This window comes from Myotis daubentonii, chromosome 8 (assembly GCF_963259705.1).
Source record: "Myotis daubentonii chromosome 8, mMyoDau2.1, whole genome shotgun sequence".
In the NCBI taxonomy this organism is placed as follows: Eukaryota; Metazoa; Chordata; class Mammalia; order Chiroptera; family Vespertilionidae; genus Myotis; species Myotis daubentonii.
The window spans coordinates 17,407,974-17,424,808 of NC_081847.1; the positions used below are offsets into that span (position 1 = coordinate 17,407,974).

The 16,835-nt window shown below is 46.2% G+C and overlaps 1 protein-coding gene across 10 annotated transcripts in view; it reads right to left on the bottom strand.

The window, feature by feature from the left end:
• Positions 1-16,835, bottom strand: part of RIN2 (Ras and Rab interactor 2) — a 213,994-nt gene that overhangs the window by 14,744 nt on the left and 182,415 nt on the right. For all 10 annotated transcript variants that reach the window (XM_059705433.1, XM_059705435.1, XM_059705439.1 and 7 more), the window contains one exon: positions 14,073-15,224. In XM_059705433.1, coding sequence (XP_059561416.1) covers positions 14,073-15,224 — 1,152 coding nt within the window. The remainder of the gene's footprint in view (positions 1-14,072; positions 15,225-16,835) is intronic.

Below are 16,835 nucleotides of genomic sequence, written 5' to 3' on the forward strand. Positions count from 1 at the left end.
GGAAGAGAGAGATAAAAACATCAATGATGAGAGAGAATCATTGATAGGCTGCCTCCTGTATACCGCCCCCACTGGGGGTTGAGCCTACAGCTTGGGCATGTGCGCTGATGAGGAATTGAACCATGACCTCCTGGTTCACAGGGTGAAGCTCAATCACTGAGTCATGCCAGCCAGGCACAACTCTATTGTTTTTGCATAATATTGACATTATAGACATTTTCTGGATGAGAAAACTGAGGTTTGGAGATGTCTAATGACTTGCTTGAGGCTGCACACCTATTTTATTTTTTAAAATATATTTTATTGACTTTATTTTACAGAGAGGAAGGGAGAGGAATAGAGAGTTAGAAACATTGATGAAAGAGAAACATCGATCAGCTGCCTCCTGCACACCCCCTATTGGGGATGTGCCCGCAACCAAGGTACATGCCCTTGACCGGAATCGAACCTGGGACCCTTCCGTCCGCAGGCCGAAGCTCTATCCACTGAGCCAAACTAGTTAGGGCTGCACACCTATTTTAAACAACCAATCCTATTGCTTTTCAAAGTAAGTAATCTCTTAATTCTAAAGTTCTTGATGAATATTCACCAGTTTATTCCTCTCTATCCAAAGGTTCCAAAAGCTACATTTGTGATTATAAGTGACGCTGTTAGAATGAGGTCACCCAAGGGGGAGGGAAGTCATGTCAATCATTAACTAGGACTGTACATGAATGTTGATAGCAGCATCATTTCTAATGGCCCATCCCAATGGAACGGATACAAGGATATATTTGTACAGTGGGACTCGGACAATGGAAGATTCATTCATGCAAAACAGGACACTGCTGCTCCAGATGCAACGGGATGACCCTTGCAGACATAATGCTGCATAGAAGGAGCAGACTTAAGAGGATCTCCTTTAGCATTTCTTTTATATAAAGTTCAAAAATAGGCAAAAGGAATCTATGAGGACCGAGGCAGGATGGCAGTTACCCCGAGAAATAAGTGGGCTGTGGGGAGACCCTTCCAGGGGGTGAAGGTGCTCTATATCTGGATCTGGGTGGTGGCTACATGTGTGCACACGTCAAAATTGGTCCAGCTGAGCACTTAAGATATGCACTCTCTATGGATGTAAGTTAAACTTCAGTAACGATGTACACATCAAACAAACAGAAACAGCTGGAGATCAGCCTGGGATTTTCTCCTTGAACCCCAAGGGCAACTGTAAATATCACAGCGAGCCAGGTCATGTCTGGGTCAGACCATTAACACAAACTGTCTCCAGAAGGCGCTGTGCTGTTCCTAGGGGAGACGAGCTGCAAGCTCAGTCCCAGCCAGCTGAGCAGGTAGGTCCCTTAGGCGGCCTCTGAGCCGTAAACTCCACCCTTACCCATGGATGGGGCTGTGGAAATCTGTAAGGAGGGTTGAAACCTAGGACCCATGGCCAAGTGCCTATTGTTTTGAAACTCAGAATGAAAAACAAATTTCTCAGTGTTAGATTTTTCTTTTAGTCCAGTTTTAAAGGCCATTATTTAGAAACTAGAGGCCTAATGCATGAAAATTGTGCAAGAGTAGGCCTCGCCCCCCCCCCCCCCCCCCCCCCCCCGGCTGCTAGCACCGGCTTCCCTCTGGCACCCAGGATCTGGGCTTCCCTCCATGCCACAACTTTGTCTGGAAGGTCATTGGTCTAATTAGCATATTACGCTTTTATTATTATAGATAAGAGTGCTCTCTTTGCATTGTTATTCAGGACTTTACTCCCAACCCCCACCCCAAATCCTTATATATCTATGGAATATTAAAGTCCAAGGGACCTGGTGCCCAGCTGGTTTTCTCTAATAAGAAAAACAGGTTCTGTTTGGGAAGGATCAGGGGAAAGTGATTTGAGTAAACAAAAGGAACAGAAAATCTTTCAGAATGAGGACTAGCTCAGAGAAAACAAACAATCACCAGGAAGGAAGGGTCACATTTCTCGTAAATTACAGTCTGTGTCCCCAGTGCTCATCTGTAAGGGGAATGGTACAGAGCATGGCAGTTCCTCGAATGCTCCTCGCCTTAATGAGACCTGATGTGGTTATTTATAAGAAGGTTCGTGTGTCTCCCTCCCGCGCTATGAGTGATCACTCCCCTATTAGGAAGGGAAGACAGATGCCTTTGCCCTGTTGCTTCACTCTGACTGACAGCGCCGGTTCCAGAGAGGGCCAGACATCAGAAGGGAAACATCACAAGACTGGGCCATGCTTGCCCAATGCTGTCTAGGGGGAAGTGAGAGCCCGAGAGGTGAAGGTGAAGTCCGGAGAAAATGTGTGTCTTAGAAAGCATGAGGCCTGGCAGCCAGCCCAACTCTCCCTTTCTAAGTAGCCTTGGCCAAGTCACTTCACTGCTCTCACTGTCATTGCCTCCAGCTTCGGAACTGCCAGAGGCATCATCGCTCACAGAAGGCAAGACAGAACTACCTGTCTGCACCTGATTGGTTCCTAACACAAAACAAAATAAATATTCTCCAGGGGATTCTAACGGAACCCAGAGTCTAAACAACGTATCATTCAAAAATGTACAGACTGCAACCTAAGGTTATGTGACAAAGATATCGCCTCTTGGTTGATGAGGGTTCTAGAATTCTGATAATTTTCAAAAGTAAAGCAGTACAAATAGAAGCTCATGACAAGAGATGGGCCTTTTTCGTAGGAAACTCAAACGTTTATAATTGCTAACATTTACTGGGCATCTATTTGTGCTGTTCCTATCGGAAGGGGCTCAGATATATGGCCTCACTGAGCGCTCTGAAGTTGGAACTAGTGCCATCCCCACGATGCACAGGGGCTGGAGGCGTAGAAGTCAGATGACTTCCTAGATGGTGGAATGAAATGCAAGCCTGGTTGTTCCTGCTGCAAACAAGTCAGGAGATGACATGATAGGCCTCCCTTTGTACAAGGGCAAAATGAGTTGATTTTTCTTTACGTGCTCAAGTACTTTGGTTTGGCTGTATAATTGGATTAAGGATGAGACCTGAACACTAGGTGACGCTCAGTGAGTTCCAAGCACTGTTATATACTTCCCACCCCTTCAACTGAGATGAGTACATCATCCTTCTTTGTCTCAGCTTGCGTATGAGAAGTTCACTTGGGAGGTGAGCCCAGGAAGCACTAGCAGTGGACTGTGGAAGTGAGACAAGAGGGAAGGCAGCTGTAGTATTTCACTAAGCCAGTCATCACTGGGGCAGCTGGAGCTCAACTCTGCTAAGAAGTCCAAGACACGGTGTAGAGCAGTGGTCGCCAACCTTTTGGACCTCATAGACCACCAGTGGTCCGCGGGCCACGGGTTGGCGACCGCTGGTGTGGAGCACGCCTCAGCGCTGTCCCACCGGAGGAGAGGCGGCTGCGGCATTGATACACCTGCTCCCTTCAGACCCTGTGGGAGGGCACTTCTATCCACCCTGGACAAGGGTCCTGGTGGCACGAGAACACGTCAGGTAACATTTCACACGTACTGGCAGTTGGAAGCCAAACAGGTGAGTGTCAGTGGGGCAAGCACAACGATGTCTGTGACACTGCGTTACATGTGAGGAAACTGAGGCGCAGATATGTGAAGACATGACCAGGTACACATAGCTCATCAGCAGCAGAGCTGGGACTTCCAACCCAGCTGTGTGAACCTCCACACACTCCTGCCTCTCAGCCCAGAAACTGATCCTTCCCATCTCAGTGCAGCTGGGATGTGACACCCAGGCAGCCACAACAGCACTCTGATGACCTCCTGTCCAAACTACTCATAAAGCACACCACCGGGTGTCCCAGTGGCCTCGGGTCAGATGTGAGTCCAAAGGAGACGTTTCCTACCTGGCGACCTTAGAGTTCAAAGATGACCTTTCCAGGTCTCAGATTCCTCATCTGTGAAATGGGTCCACTCAGAGGTTCCCAGTTGGACTGTTGGGAGGGCTGGGTGAGAGCTCACACAGTGAGCACCTCGTATGCACCGGGCACCTAGTCAGTGGGCAGAAACCATTGATTCCCCGTGTTCCTCTGAATGTGTGGTATATGCCTTTGAAAAGGGACACCAGGCTTAATGGTTCAGGCCCGTTTTGTTTTGGGGGTTTTTCGGTGTTAACTGTGGTTTGCTTGGTTTGAAATGGGAACTGAAAGTGCTTTGAAAAATTAATTGAAAAGCCACCTAGTTTCCTGTACATCTTTCTCTCTCTCATGCCTTCTTACTCGTCCTCAGCCCCTCGCATCCACAGGTACAAAGACAGAAGATCTGAAGTCTGGCCCTCTGGGTTTTTCTGCCCTGAAACCCCCAGTGTTTTGTCACAGCCTCATTCTGTCCCTAACTCAAGTGAGCCAAACATCCTGGGCAGCTGTGTATCTTCAAAGTGCTGGGCACAGAGAGCACCAGCCCCATTTCAGATGAGAAAGTGTGTGGGGTAAAGGGCGGGTTTGGTTCACCACTGACTGTTTTGCTCTACTAACCGGGGAGGGCTCCGGTCACGCTGCTGTCCCTGCTATATGTTGCCACTCCAGGCCCCTGGCATCCTGGCTGGTCACACTGATCTGCAGGTGTTTACGGCCAGTGTCTGATTTGAGTGGTTGGTACCTGAGCTAGAGATTGATAAAGAGTTCCACTGGTGTGAGCTTTCTAAAATGCTCTCCACTTCCTTAAAGACTCAGACATTTCCTGGGGATGAGCCCCTGCCTTTCTTACCCCACATCTCCCACAAATAGCCCGTGTTCTTGCCGAACCAACAGAATTGCAGCCTTCTGTGCCTCTGCACCTTTCCACATGCTGTTCCCTGTGTCTGGTGGGCCCCTTGCCTTTCCTGATGTGGATTTCCACAAGGCCTTGCTTTTCTGCCCCCTCCTCGTGCTCCTCCCTCTTCCTGTGAACTCAGCATTCTTCCTTGCCTTTGCCATGGCATAGACTTCTAGAGAACTAGACTTCTCTCCTCAAAGGAAGGCCCTCTGAACACCAGACTTGGAGGCTGTGATGTGAGCCACCTGCAGTCCCCAGTCCAAGGACCAGCCATAGCATGTGCTCCAAAAGTGACTGCTGAATTGAACTACAAATCCTGCCTTTGGGAGGCTACTTGGAAACTGTTTCTTCTCCTTACCCCTGCAGAATTCAGCAGGTGTGACTCTGGTGATGCAGCTATGGCCCAGGTGTTGTGGGGCAGCCAGTCCCAGTCCTGCAGAGTCCCTGTCCGCCTGCAGGGGTGCCCTGTACCTGGCTTTGCTTTGAGTACTGTCAGCAATGCATACTTTGGCCCATTAATAATAAACCATAAAGATCCCACCAGCCCAGCAGAGATGGTGCCAAAATAAAATGACAAGTACTAGGTGGTGATTTGCTTGCATTATTGTTTCTGCTGGTGGGCTTCAAGGAAGGGCATTATGAAAAACACGCAAAAGAGAGACAGACTCATAGACAGAGAGCAGGCTGACAGCTGGGGTGGGGGGAGGGTGGGGAGACTGGGGTGGTGGAGAGACTGAGCAAAAAAGAATAGGGGAAAAACTCATGGACATGGACAACAGTGTGGTAATTTTCGGGGGGCAGGGCTGGGGGATGTGAAGGAGGGTGTAGGGAGAATAAATAGTGATCGACAGAGGCTTGACGTGGGATGGTGAACAGGCGACACAGTGTGCACACGGTGTGTGTGGAGTTGTGTGCCAGAGACCTGTGTAGTTTTGTTACCCAGTGCCATCCCAATAAATTCAACAAAAGGGGAAGGGGGAGAAAAACGAAAACAAACAATAAACAACCCAATGCGGGGAGGAAGTATAGGCTATATTCATGTAATATTTTATGTACGAAATCCATCAGATTAATTTCAGTGTCTTCTAGTAAAAGGTCAGTAAAAACAAAGGCAGGAGAGGGGAGAGCAAGTCTCCTTACAGAAAAATTCCAAGTAATTTATGTCACTCCCCTGGCCTCAGGAATTGGAGCTCAGTTCTATCCTTATCCCCGGAGTGTGGGCAGGACTTAGTTGTTTGCTTCTGAAGAGTAGAGTGTGGACACAGAGGACATTAATTTTACAGAGCAGAAACCTGACAGACTCCACCACGGGCTGGTGATCCAGAGTAACAACACCCATGTTAAGTCACGTGGGTCAGGTGGCCTGCTGCGGAGTGACTTCACCTGCACAGTGTGTCTTTCCTCCTCATAACAGATGAGAAAGGCAGTGGAGCTCCCACCTGAGATACAGGAGAGCCGGCCACAAGAGCTGATTTCAGTCTCAGGTGCATGCTGGCTTGAGCGCGCTAAGTCTATAAAAATGAGGATAATAAGTGGGGCCTCTCAAGGCATTAAGGAGATTTAAGTGGATTCCATGCATAAAAGTGCTTCGAAATGCCATCAGGAACCACACATGGGTGAGGGGATTATGGGGGCTTTTACTTGGTTCTATTACAAACACACTATGCATGTATTCATACTCTTTAACTGGACAGGAGGCGGGCTGTGAATGCTGGCTTCTGGGAGAAGCCCCTGGCTTGCACAATTAGCGAGAACCTGAGGCGAGAGGGCGGGGGCTGTGCCTACACGACTTGGTCCCTGTTGACAGGCTGGAGGAGTGAGGCAAGGCGATGGGTGAGCCCCCTGGACAGTGAGGACTCCTCCACGCAGTGCTCCCCTCACCAAGACAGCCAATCCAAGCTGTCCTTTTGGCCGGAGTAGAGTACTTCAAAGCCTGAAAGACGTCATGCTTCCATTTCAATCAATGCAGCATTTCAAGTGGCTCGTGCTCTCAATTCCTATGTCAATTCCAGGTAATGGTGGTGTTTCCTGCCACCATAAGCACCAGGAGGTGCTCATCTCTCTTGAGATGGAAGCTTCTATAGTCAGAAAACACTCTCGCACAGATATCTCCATGTGCCTTATTTTGTGACGCCACACCCAATTTCCACCTAGTTGGCAAGGGCTCTCTGAGTTACTGGGCTAACAGTTCCCTTGTAGAGAGTACCATGGAATCGGGGGCTCCTGGGCAGAGACTCTTAACTCCAGGTTTACGAGCCACCTTCTTTTAGTTGTGATAATACAATTAACCCAATTTTGATGCCCTAAAGTAGAAATTATATAAGAAACTAGAGGTCCAGTGCACGAAATTTGTCACGGGTAGGGTCCCTAGGTAGGCCTGGCCAGCAATCAGGACCGATTGGGGCCTTCAGGCTGCCAGCTGGAGCCTCCTTCCCCAGCTGCTGGCTGGGGCCTCCCTTCATTCCTCGCCGCCCCCTGGTGGTCAGTGCACATCATAGCGAGTGATAGAACTCATGGTCTACTGGTCAAACTCCAGCAGGGACACTTTGCATATTAACTTTATATAGATGATGCCCCACAAGAAAGAGAGGTGGTCTTCTTGCTGTGGTCCTCTATTTATTTCAACTAATTTTCAAAAGTAATATAGGCATTCTTTTTATAAGCTGCAAGGCCAATCTTTCTCCTTTCTCTCTACCCCTTGTTAACTGTGTAAGGATGTTCAGTTCTTCCTGGCAATATGGTCACATGGACTAGATTAGAAGTCAGATCCGAGGTTTTAATTGCAACTTGGCATTAATATGCCTCTCTGGCTGCATCTCTCAGAATGATTATCTATCTAAAATAGGACAGATAACTCAAGGGCTTCAATCCAACTGTGGATTAAAAATTAAAAACAAGTCACACTAGATATTAAACCTTGAGCCAGACTTACATACACATTTTTTAAAAAGTGATCTGGAGCAAAGTAGTTGTAATTGTTTAACTCCTAAGAGATTTCTTCAAACCCCCTTTCTTATTCATTCTATGGTCTCTGGTGTCTAACCACATTTTAGTATTTCTCTATTAATAAAAACATATGTAACCTTTGCGGGGGGGGGGGAGGGTCAATGAGGAAAAAGGGGGACATCCGTAAGACTTTCAACAATAAAGTTTTAAACATTTTTAATTTTTTTCTAAATTTAAAAAAATAAGATGGCTTAATAAAAAACAACATATGTATATGTAAATTGACACTCTTTTTGAAATAGAAGGGAATTCAATTTAAGAATACTTTTCTTCGCCCTAACTGGTTTGGCTCAGTGGATAAAACGTTGGCCTGCAGACTGAAGGGTCCCGGGTTCAATTCCAGTCAAGGGCATGTACCTTGGTTGCGGACACATCCCCAGTAGGGGGTGTGCAGGAGGCAGCTGATCGATGTTTCTCTCATCGATGTTTCTAACTCTCTATCCCTCTCCCTTCCTCTCTATAAAAAAATCAATAAAATATATGTATTTTTTAAAAAAGAATACTTTTCTTCAAATAATTACACATTTTAGTATACAGCAATTAAAGAAAAAATAGGATTGTCTTTTTTTCTTTATTGTCTTTTATGAATACAAATAGTTGGCTTTTTTGTATCGTTGATAGTCTGTGGTGGGCAGTTTGAGTGAGATAGAAAATCTGGGATTAGTAAAACTTTTGGAGTTGCAGAAATTTTGCTTTTCTTGAAATAAGACTTGAAAACAGAGGGATTTCCCAAGATTAGCATCAAATAAGAAATAAAAAGTTATTTTGCTTGAATAAAATAAAAACACTAACCACAAAAATGCAACTAATTTTGCAAAGTGGAGATTTTACCACCAGAAGTTTTGGTTTCCCATTGGTTGAAAAGGGTGGTATGATGTAAACACTCACCAATGAGAAACACATGTTGGGGTAAGGAGGAACGTCAAACCCTGTCTGTAGTTCCCTGGGCGGGACACAGCAATGATGCGTATTCCTCACTCTGTTGATGAAGTTACTGATCCCAGGGCTGTTGAGTAGGACCCGAAACTGTGAGCACTTTTTGTTAAAGCATCTGTTTGTCCTTCCATGTACCACTTTGGAGAGGGAGGGGTGAGTGGAGTGGATAACTGTTCACAGGGAAACATAATACAGGGTGCGGCATACATAGGTTTACAGCTGTTTGTATTATTATCAGTTAATAAAAAATAATACAAGAATAAACTCTGTGTTTTGCATACTCACAACTGTAACTGTAAACCTACTTTGCCCAACCCTGTATATGGCCCTGGAATGAACAGAGAATTGGCTCACCTGGGAACTCACATCTTATCCTCATTGGCTTCATTCTCCAACCAGAAGAGTGAAGCTGATGTCAACCAACTAATATTTATTCAAGAATCTCTAAATAGCAGGGCTTTGGGGTGGAAGTGCTTTAAAGAATCAGCCAAAGAAATTGCAAATTCTCCATGACACAACCATGTAGAATGGCAAGTGTTTTTTTGTTTGTTTGTTTGTGTTTTAACTCACTGGAACTTGCCAGGGGATTTTATTTTCTTCATTATACTTCTCTGTATTTTATAATTAATTTTAAGATGTGCACTTACTTTTTAAGTAAGCAAAAGCTAGTTCAAAAATAAGTTCTTTTTATGAAACTACATTTTAAATTGAATCTTGGCTGAAATGATTCTCGGTCGTGTTTTCTCTTTTTTTGTTTATTGAATTTATTGGGGTGACATTTGTTAATAAAATTATATAGGTTTTAGGAGTACAATTCTATAATGCATCATCTGTATATTGTATTGTGTGTTCACCATCCCAAATCTCCTTCCATTACCATTTACCCCCCTTTTCACTCTTGTACCTCTCCTCCACCACACTTTCTCTCTAGTAATCACGATACTATTGTCTGTGTCTATGAGGTGTTATTTTTTTGCTTAATCCCCTCACCTTTTTCACCCAGCTCCCCAACCTCCTTCCCCTCTGACAGCTGTCAGTCTGTTATCTAAGCCTGAGTCTGTTTCTATTTTGTTAGTTTATTCTGTTTATTAGATTCCACATATAAGTGAAATCATATGTTACTTGTCTTTCTCCGATTGGCTTATTTTACTTAGCATAATACTCTCCAGGTCCATCTATGCAGTTGCCAAGGGTAAAATTTCCTTCTCTTTTATTGCCGAGTAGTATTCCATTGTGTAAATGTACCAGCTTTTGTATCCACTCATGTACTGATGGACACTTGGGCTGCTTTCAAATCTTGGCTATTGTAAATAACGCTGCAATAAACATAGGGGTGAATATATTCCTTCAAATTAGTGTTTTGGGTTTCTTCAGGTATATTCCCAGAAGTGAAATTGCTGGGTCATAAGGCAGTTCCATTTTTAATTTTTGAGGTAACTCCATACTGCTTTCCACAGTGGCTGCACCAATCCACATTCCCAACAGTGCATGAGTGTTCCCCTTTCTCCACATCCTCACCAACACTTGTTGTTTGTTAGCATTTTTTTTTTTTCATTTTGGAGATTGACTATCATTTTGTACTCACCTAGAAAGTGCTGACCTAAAGGGTTATAATAGGAACATATGGGCAAAGTGGCAATGGCTAAGAAATACTTAGTTTTTTTCCACTGGGTTTTCTCTTTGTAATTGAAGAACCACTCTCTGAAGAAGAGAGATTAGCACTATCTCCATAAACTAAATGCATACACAACTGCATTCATATGGTCATTTTTCACATATGAATGATGACTCTAATTCTACGTGGATAGCGAAATGCCTCCTTCAATGTCCTTAATTTCAGGATGGAAATTCTTAAATCCAGGCTTTAAATTTAAATTCTCTCACTTCCTAGTTCAGAACTATCTCCTTCACAAATTGTGGGAGAAAAGGACAGGACCAGATTTTCCAGAAGTAGAGAACCCTAACTAGCATTCTTCTTTTTTTTCAATCCTCACCAAGGATATGTTTTACTGATTTCAGAGAGCGGGCAAGGCGGGGTGGGGTGGGGGTGGGGGGACAGTGCTAGTAGACGGGGGAGGGGGGGAGAGAGAGAGAGAGAGGAGAAACATTGATCGACTGCCTCCTTCCTGCATGTGCCCCTACCAGGAATTGAACCACTAGCCAAGGTATGTGCCCTGCCCAGAACTTGAAACAGCAACCTTCCTGTGCAGGGAATGACACTCTGAGTCACACCAACCAACTGAGCCACACTGGCCAGGGCATAACTGGCATTCCTGAAAAGCCTTACAAGCATTAGTAGACACCTGTTCAGAACAAATTTGAGGCTTGGGATTCTAGGGATGGCAATCCAACTGAGTCTATTCAAAGTGACTACTTCCATCCAGGAAGTGAGATGTGGTGAGAATGAGCAGACAACAGAGAGAGAAGACCTGGTTAGAACCCAGGCTCCCCTACTTACCAGTAGTATAACCCTCTGCATGTCACTTTATATATCTTGGCCTCCATTCATAAATATGCAAACCACAAACAATACTTAAACAAATGTGCCAACCTTGACTTGGTTATGAGGCTCAAAGGAGTCAATTTATTAAGCCTGTAGTAAACTAGTGAGCCCTTCATTTATGAATATATCAAAACAGACAACTAGACTAAGTCCATTTTCTTCTCAGTTCTAATAGAGTAGCTTGTGCATGTACGGGGATTGGCTTTCTAAAAATTGGGTCACCTCTTTCCCTCCAGTCGGACTTGTAATCAGTTTTTTGGGTTAACCTCTGCTTGGTATACCTTCCTTTTAATTTCAAAAGCCCAGCATATTCACTGTACTTTCAAAACAGAATGATGATTCCTGGGGAAGCAGCAGATGTGAAGTACCTGCTTTAATGCAAAAGCTTTATTTTTTTAAAATATATTTTTATAGATTTCAGAGAGAAAGGGAGAGGGAGAGAGACAGAAACACCAATGATGAAAAATCATTGATTGGCTGCCTCCTGCACGCCCCCTACTGGGGATCGAGCCTGCAACCCAGAATGCAAAAGCTTTAAAAACCAAAACAAATAAACCAATAAAAAAAAAAAATCATAGCAAAGCTTAAGTTGGTTACACCCCCATCTCCACAGAGCTTTAGTCTGAGCTGCCTCAACAAAGGGTCAGCTTCTATTCCAATTCCCTTAATTTCTTTCTTAATGTAAAATTTTTCTTAACTTTTAGTTGAGATGTAATTGACATATAACAATGTATTAGTTTTAGGTGTACAATGTACTTTAAATTTTTTTCAATTCCCCTTAATTTCTGATGCGAAAATATGAATGTAGGCAGCAGCAAGGGGGTAAATTAGAAGAACCTGGGCTTTGAATCTGATAAGGAAGCTCAAATGCGGCACCTGCTAAGGTTACTAGCTGGTGTGGCCGCGGGACAAAGGACTCCAGCTGGCAAAGCCCTGCCTTTCTCTACCCCACAGGGATGGTGCCCATGCCTGCTTCCCGGCGGAGGCCAGGACTCACTGAGATCGTTTGATTAGGCCGCCCGGCTCAAATTAGGGGCTCCATAGATGTCAGCCTCCCTTCTTGTAGAGGGCCTTAGATTTTAAATTAAAAGCTGCATATTTCTGAAGTCGCCAAGTGTATATTTATTTTTGGAGAAAATGGGGTCGTGCACTCCAAGAGCGAGTACACCAAAAGGATGCAGGTGCCATTTCCGGTCAGGTCACACACCGAGACTTAGGGTTCCATCCCCAGTCGAGGCCCATGCAGGAGGCAACCGATCGATGTTCCTCTCTCACATCGATGTTGCTCTCTCTTTCTCTCCCTTCCTCTCTCTCTAAAAAACCAATTTGAAAACACACACACACATCCTCAGGTGAGGATTAAAAGAAAAAATCAAGCCGGAAGAAGAGCTTCTTGGGACCAGTATGCGGACTGGTGTTTACACTCTCAGCAGGGAAGGGAGGGAAGGCCCTTGTCCCCTTGCGAGCCTCCGCTCTGTAGGCTGGTTGGCTTGGTGATGCCTGCCACATACCTCAGGGCTGACATCAGCGCCTGCCTTGCTCTCCCCCTGGGCCGCCTCAGAGGAAGCTTTTTGTGAACGTTCTGGGTCCTTATTATACTATTACGTCTGAGCAGGTCTCCCCTGAGAAGCAGGATCCAGTGGGATGGGGGGAAGAGGTGGTCTGTGTGGTTATTTTGATTTTCCTTGAAGCCTTTTCCAATTCTGAGACACATCACAAGGGCACATTCCTCCCAGCCTCTGTCTTCAGCTCTAACCACGCCTCATGGACCCAGGCTCCAACCACAGAAAAACAAACAAGGCTTTGATTCCGTTGTGAGAAAATCAAAGAACTGCTGAAACTCACTCAAAGGGGGGGGGGGGGGAGGGGGAGAGAGAGAGAGAGAGAGAGAGAGAGAGAGAGAGAGAGAGAGAGAGAGAGAGAGACACTACTCCTTACCATATACTGTGTACTACTTTCGACAAACAGCCCCAATCAGAAAGAAGAAACTTATGTTTAGCTTTCTGAACTGCCTGGAAGAGTTTGAGAGCTATTTTGGCTGTGGCTGCCCAGTGAATGAGGTTTCTGAAATTAGTCTTTTAGAGTCAACCTTCTGAAATTAAAAAAAAAAAAAAAAAGCCTTCAACACTCTCACCCTGGAAAAAAAGACTGCCTGCCAAGTTCAAATTTTCCTTGGCCAAAGTAACCACCAATTCAGCCTTTCAATGAGGTTATAAAGAAAGTATTTCCCCTTGACTTCGGAGAAAACACCTTTCATGTGACCTCCAAACTATTACTTATTTTTTAAAGGCACACAAAATAAACTCCACCCCCCCCCCCTTACTCCAAAACGGTGCTTGTCACTGAATTCTGTAAGATCAGAAGTCTTCTGGGGACCAGGGTGACAGGGGTCTTCTGGATGCTGGCCATGTGCTACTTGCTGAGCTGCACACTGTCATCGCTGCGCTTTTCTGAATGTAAGCGATGCCTCAATAAAAAGTCCTTCCCAAACAAAGCAAAACCGAACACCCACTGCCCCCGCCCCCGAAGACAGCAAACATAACTTTCTGTGCGTGCACAGCCTGTGGAGAGCCACTTTCAGAAAACCCTCAGCAGAAATGCCTCACACACACAGCACAACATCAGACGGCAACCAGACGCTCAGAAAGCAAACTGGATCCCCAAGCCGAACCATTCTGCAGTTCCCATCAGCAGCTCCCACTTTTCCAGCCTGACTGGTAGCAGCCCTGTGAGGTCTATGTTAAGAAGCTAAGCTGGCATTCAAACTGGGGCGAGGCAGAGTATGCTGATGTTTTGAACTCCCAGAGACGTCTTCATTCGGGCGAACACAGAATGCACTGTCCTACGAGGTTACTGTATCATCTATGTGCCTCTACATAAAGGCAAAGTGGGCACTTACCTATTTGGTCTTCGGGGATCAGCGACTCAATGGGGGGGTCCAGCTCCGAGCTCTGAGACAGGTAGTTCTTCACCTGGGTCATGAACTGCCGGATGGTCTGCAGCAAGTCCGTGCTGGACACATGGCACTCCTTGTTCTCCTGCAGAAAGCTCACGTAGTCCTGCACCAGGCAGCCGAAGTAGGTGCACTTGTCCCGGGACAGCTCGGAGATCCTGCGGACCATGCGCTTCTCAGGGGTCATGAAGGAGCTGAACACCCCGCTCATCTTGCGGAGCTGGGACTTGAAGAGCTTGGGCAGCACGAAGGAGCTGTTCCTCTTCTTTTTGGACTTGATGGGGGGGGCCATGGTCTCCTGATCGCTCTCCTCTTCGTAGTCCTCCTCCAGGCTGCTGTTGGTGTCTGCCTCGTAGCCAAACAGAGGCATGCTGCGGTCGAACTCGAGCGAGTCGGAGGAGGAAGTGGAAATGCTCATGTCGCTGAGCCTCTGTCTGCCTCCATGCCACGGGGGCCGTGATTCAGAGCAGGCGGGCTGGGCCCTTGTGCAATCCCCCGGGGCCTCGGCAGGCGGGGCGCCACCTGGGCTGCCAGCTGCGCTGGGCTCCTGCTCCTGCGGCAGCTCCCGAGCCCGGTCCCCGCCAGGCTGGCTGCTGGTCAAGGTCTTTGCGCCGCCTCCCGCCTGCAGAAAAGAAGCCTGCTTCTTCAGCCGGGGTGGAGGGATGGGGGTTGGTTTCGTTCCAAGCAGAGCTACGTTCCCATGTTTGTTATGGTTGACTGTTTCTGGCATGCCCGCCCGGGTTTCAGTCCTGGACAGCTGAGGGCTTGTGTGCAGACTATTAATAGCGGGTGGCGGGGGCCTGGGTGGGGGGGACCGAGGCCTCTCGGTGCCATTCGCGTTGGGAGTCCTTGTGCAGGGCCGCTTCAGGCCTCCACTGAGGTCCTGGCTGTGCACTTTCAAGAAAAGAGGATTAATAAAACACAGGGCTCCGTTGGTCTGGCTGCACTCCAGCTCCGAAGGCGTCCTGGTTTTTATAGAATGCACTCCATTTATAAGGCAGAGCTGGCGGGAGGCGGGACAAACACCGTCTGAGGAGGGAGTCCTATGGGGAGGTGGAGGGTTTGGGGGTTTGTTGTCAGCTGGAGAGCTCCAAAAATCTGAAAGTCATCATCAGTGAACACAAGAACGTAAATACAGTGCACGGGGTCATTCCTTCACAAATAAAAAAAGCACAGTTTCATGACAATCACAATGGAAGGGGAAGCACTTTCGTTGGTGTTGTTTGTTTGTTTTGTGTGTTTTTGTTTTGTTTCTGTTTTGTGTGCTTTAACTGCATCATTCCCTCACTGGGAGGGTAGAAATGCTGCAGGCCCAGCTGTGGGCTCAGGCAGGCCCCAGGGATTTTCACCTTCAAAGCCCTTGAGAAATGGTGTGGCCAACATACAAAGCCAGCCCAGCCTTCTCCCAGGTGAGGCAAAAAGAACCAGATACAGTGGTTTTTGTTTTTTTATAGTATAAGCTTAGAAAAGGCCAGAGGGCTCCCTGACTTTACAAAAACGAAGCCACTCTCAAAGCCACAGCACCCTCCCCAACTCCCTTCTCCTGGGACGCCCTCCACAGAGGGCGGGCAGTTCCCCTTTAATGGGCAGGAGCGGCAGCTGGGGCCTGAGGGATGTTACACAATCCGCTTGGGGTTTTACGTGTTCAGCATTAAAACACCAAAAGGAGGAAAAAATATACTCATGGGTCCCATCAGCAAAAACGAGGACAGCAAACTTATGCAAATGCTAAGTCCAAGTTCAACCATTTATCTTTGTGGTTTGCTGCCCATCCGCCCCAAAGCCTATAACCTCCTCACCCAGAGCTATACATATGCAACACTCTTTGGAGCAGTATATGTTGCCTATTGCAGGTCATACTGCCAGAGTCCCCTTTTCCAGCTGGGTCTCAGTTTTCCATGCGAATCGAGGAAGGCAGTGCTGTCTGTTGTAATTTCCATCTGGAATAGGTCATTCTCTCTCTCTCTAGCTCTGCCTTGCTGTGTTTGCTTACAATGTGTTTCTTTCTTGTGGGCCCAGAATGGCTGGTCATGGGGTGTGGGGAGAGACTGATATTGGGAGCACTTGCCCTGCCTTGTCTGTGATGGAAACACGCCTGATACGGGGGCTTGTGTCACCTGCCTTCTCGCATCCTTCCTTCCCCTCCCTCTCGTTCTGTGCTGTCCAACACGACAGCCAACAGTCCGCTATCTATGGCTGTTGAGCACTTGAGATCCAGCTCGTGCCTCAGAGAAACTCAGCTTTCACTTTTATTTAATCTTACTTAATTCAGATTTAAAGACTGATGCTCAATTCAGTTCCTGGAAAACTGTGAAGCAGGCTTGGCATTTGGGTATGTGAATCTACTTTTTCAACCGTAAATTTAATGAAATCTAAATGCACATCATGTATTTCTGTTGCAAATTTAGTGCCTAAACAGAGATATGCTGGAAGGAGAAAATACATTCTTAGTATGAAAAGAAGAATGTAAAATAGTTCATTAATATTTTAATATTGATTATATGTTGAAATAACATTCCAGATATCTTTCATCAAATAAATTATAAAAATTAATTTCACCTATGTCCTTTAAATTTTCTTTAATGTGGCTACTAGGGAATTAAAAATAACACACTGGCTGGCCTTCTATGTGTTTCTATCGGCCAGTGTGGGTCTTGGTGGAACTGCTCCGACTGTCAGCCAGGGCTAACACAGGCGATGTTCGCCTTT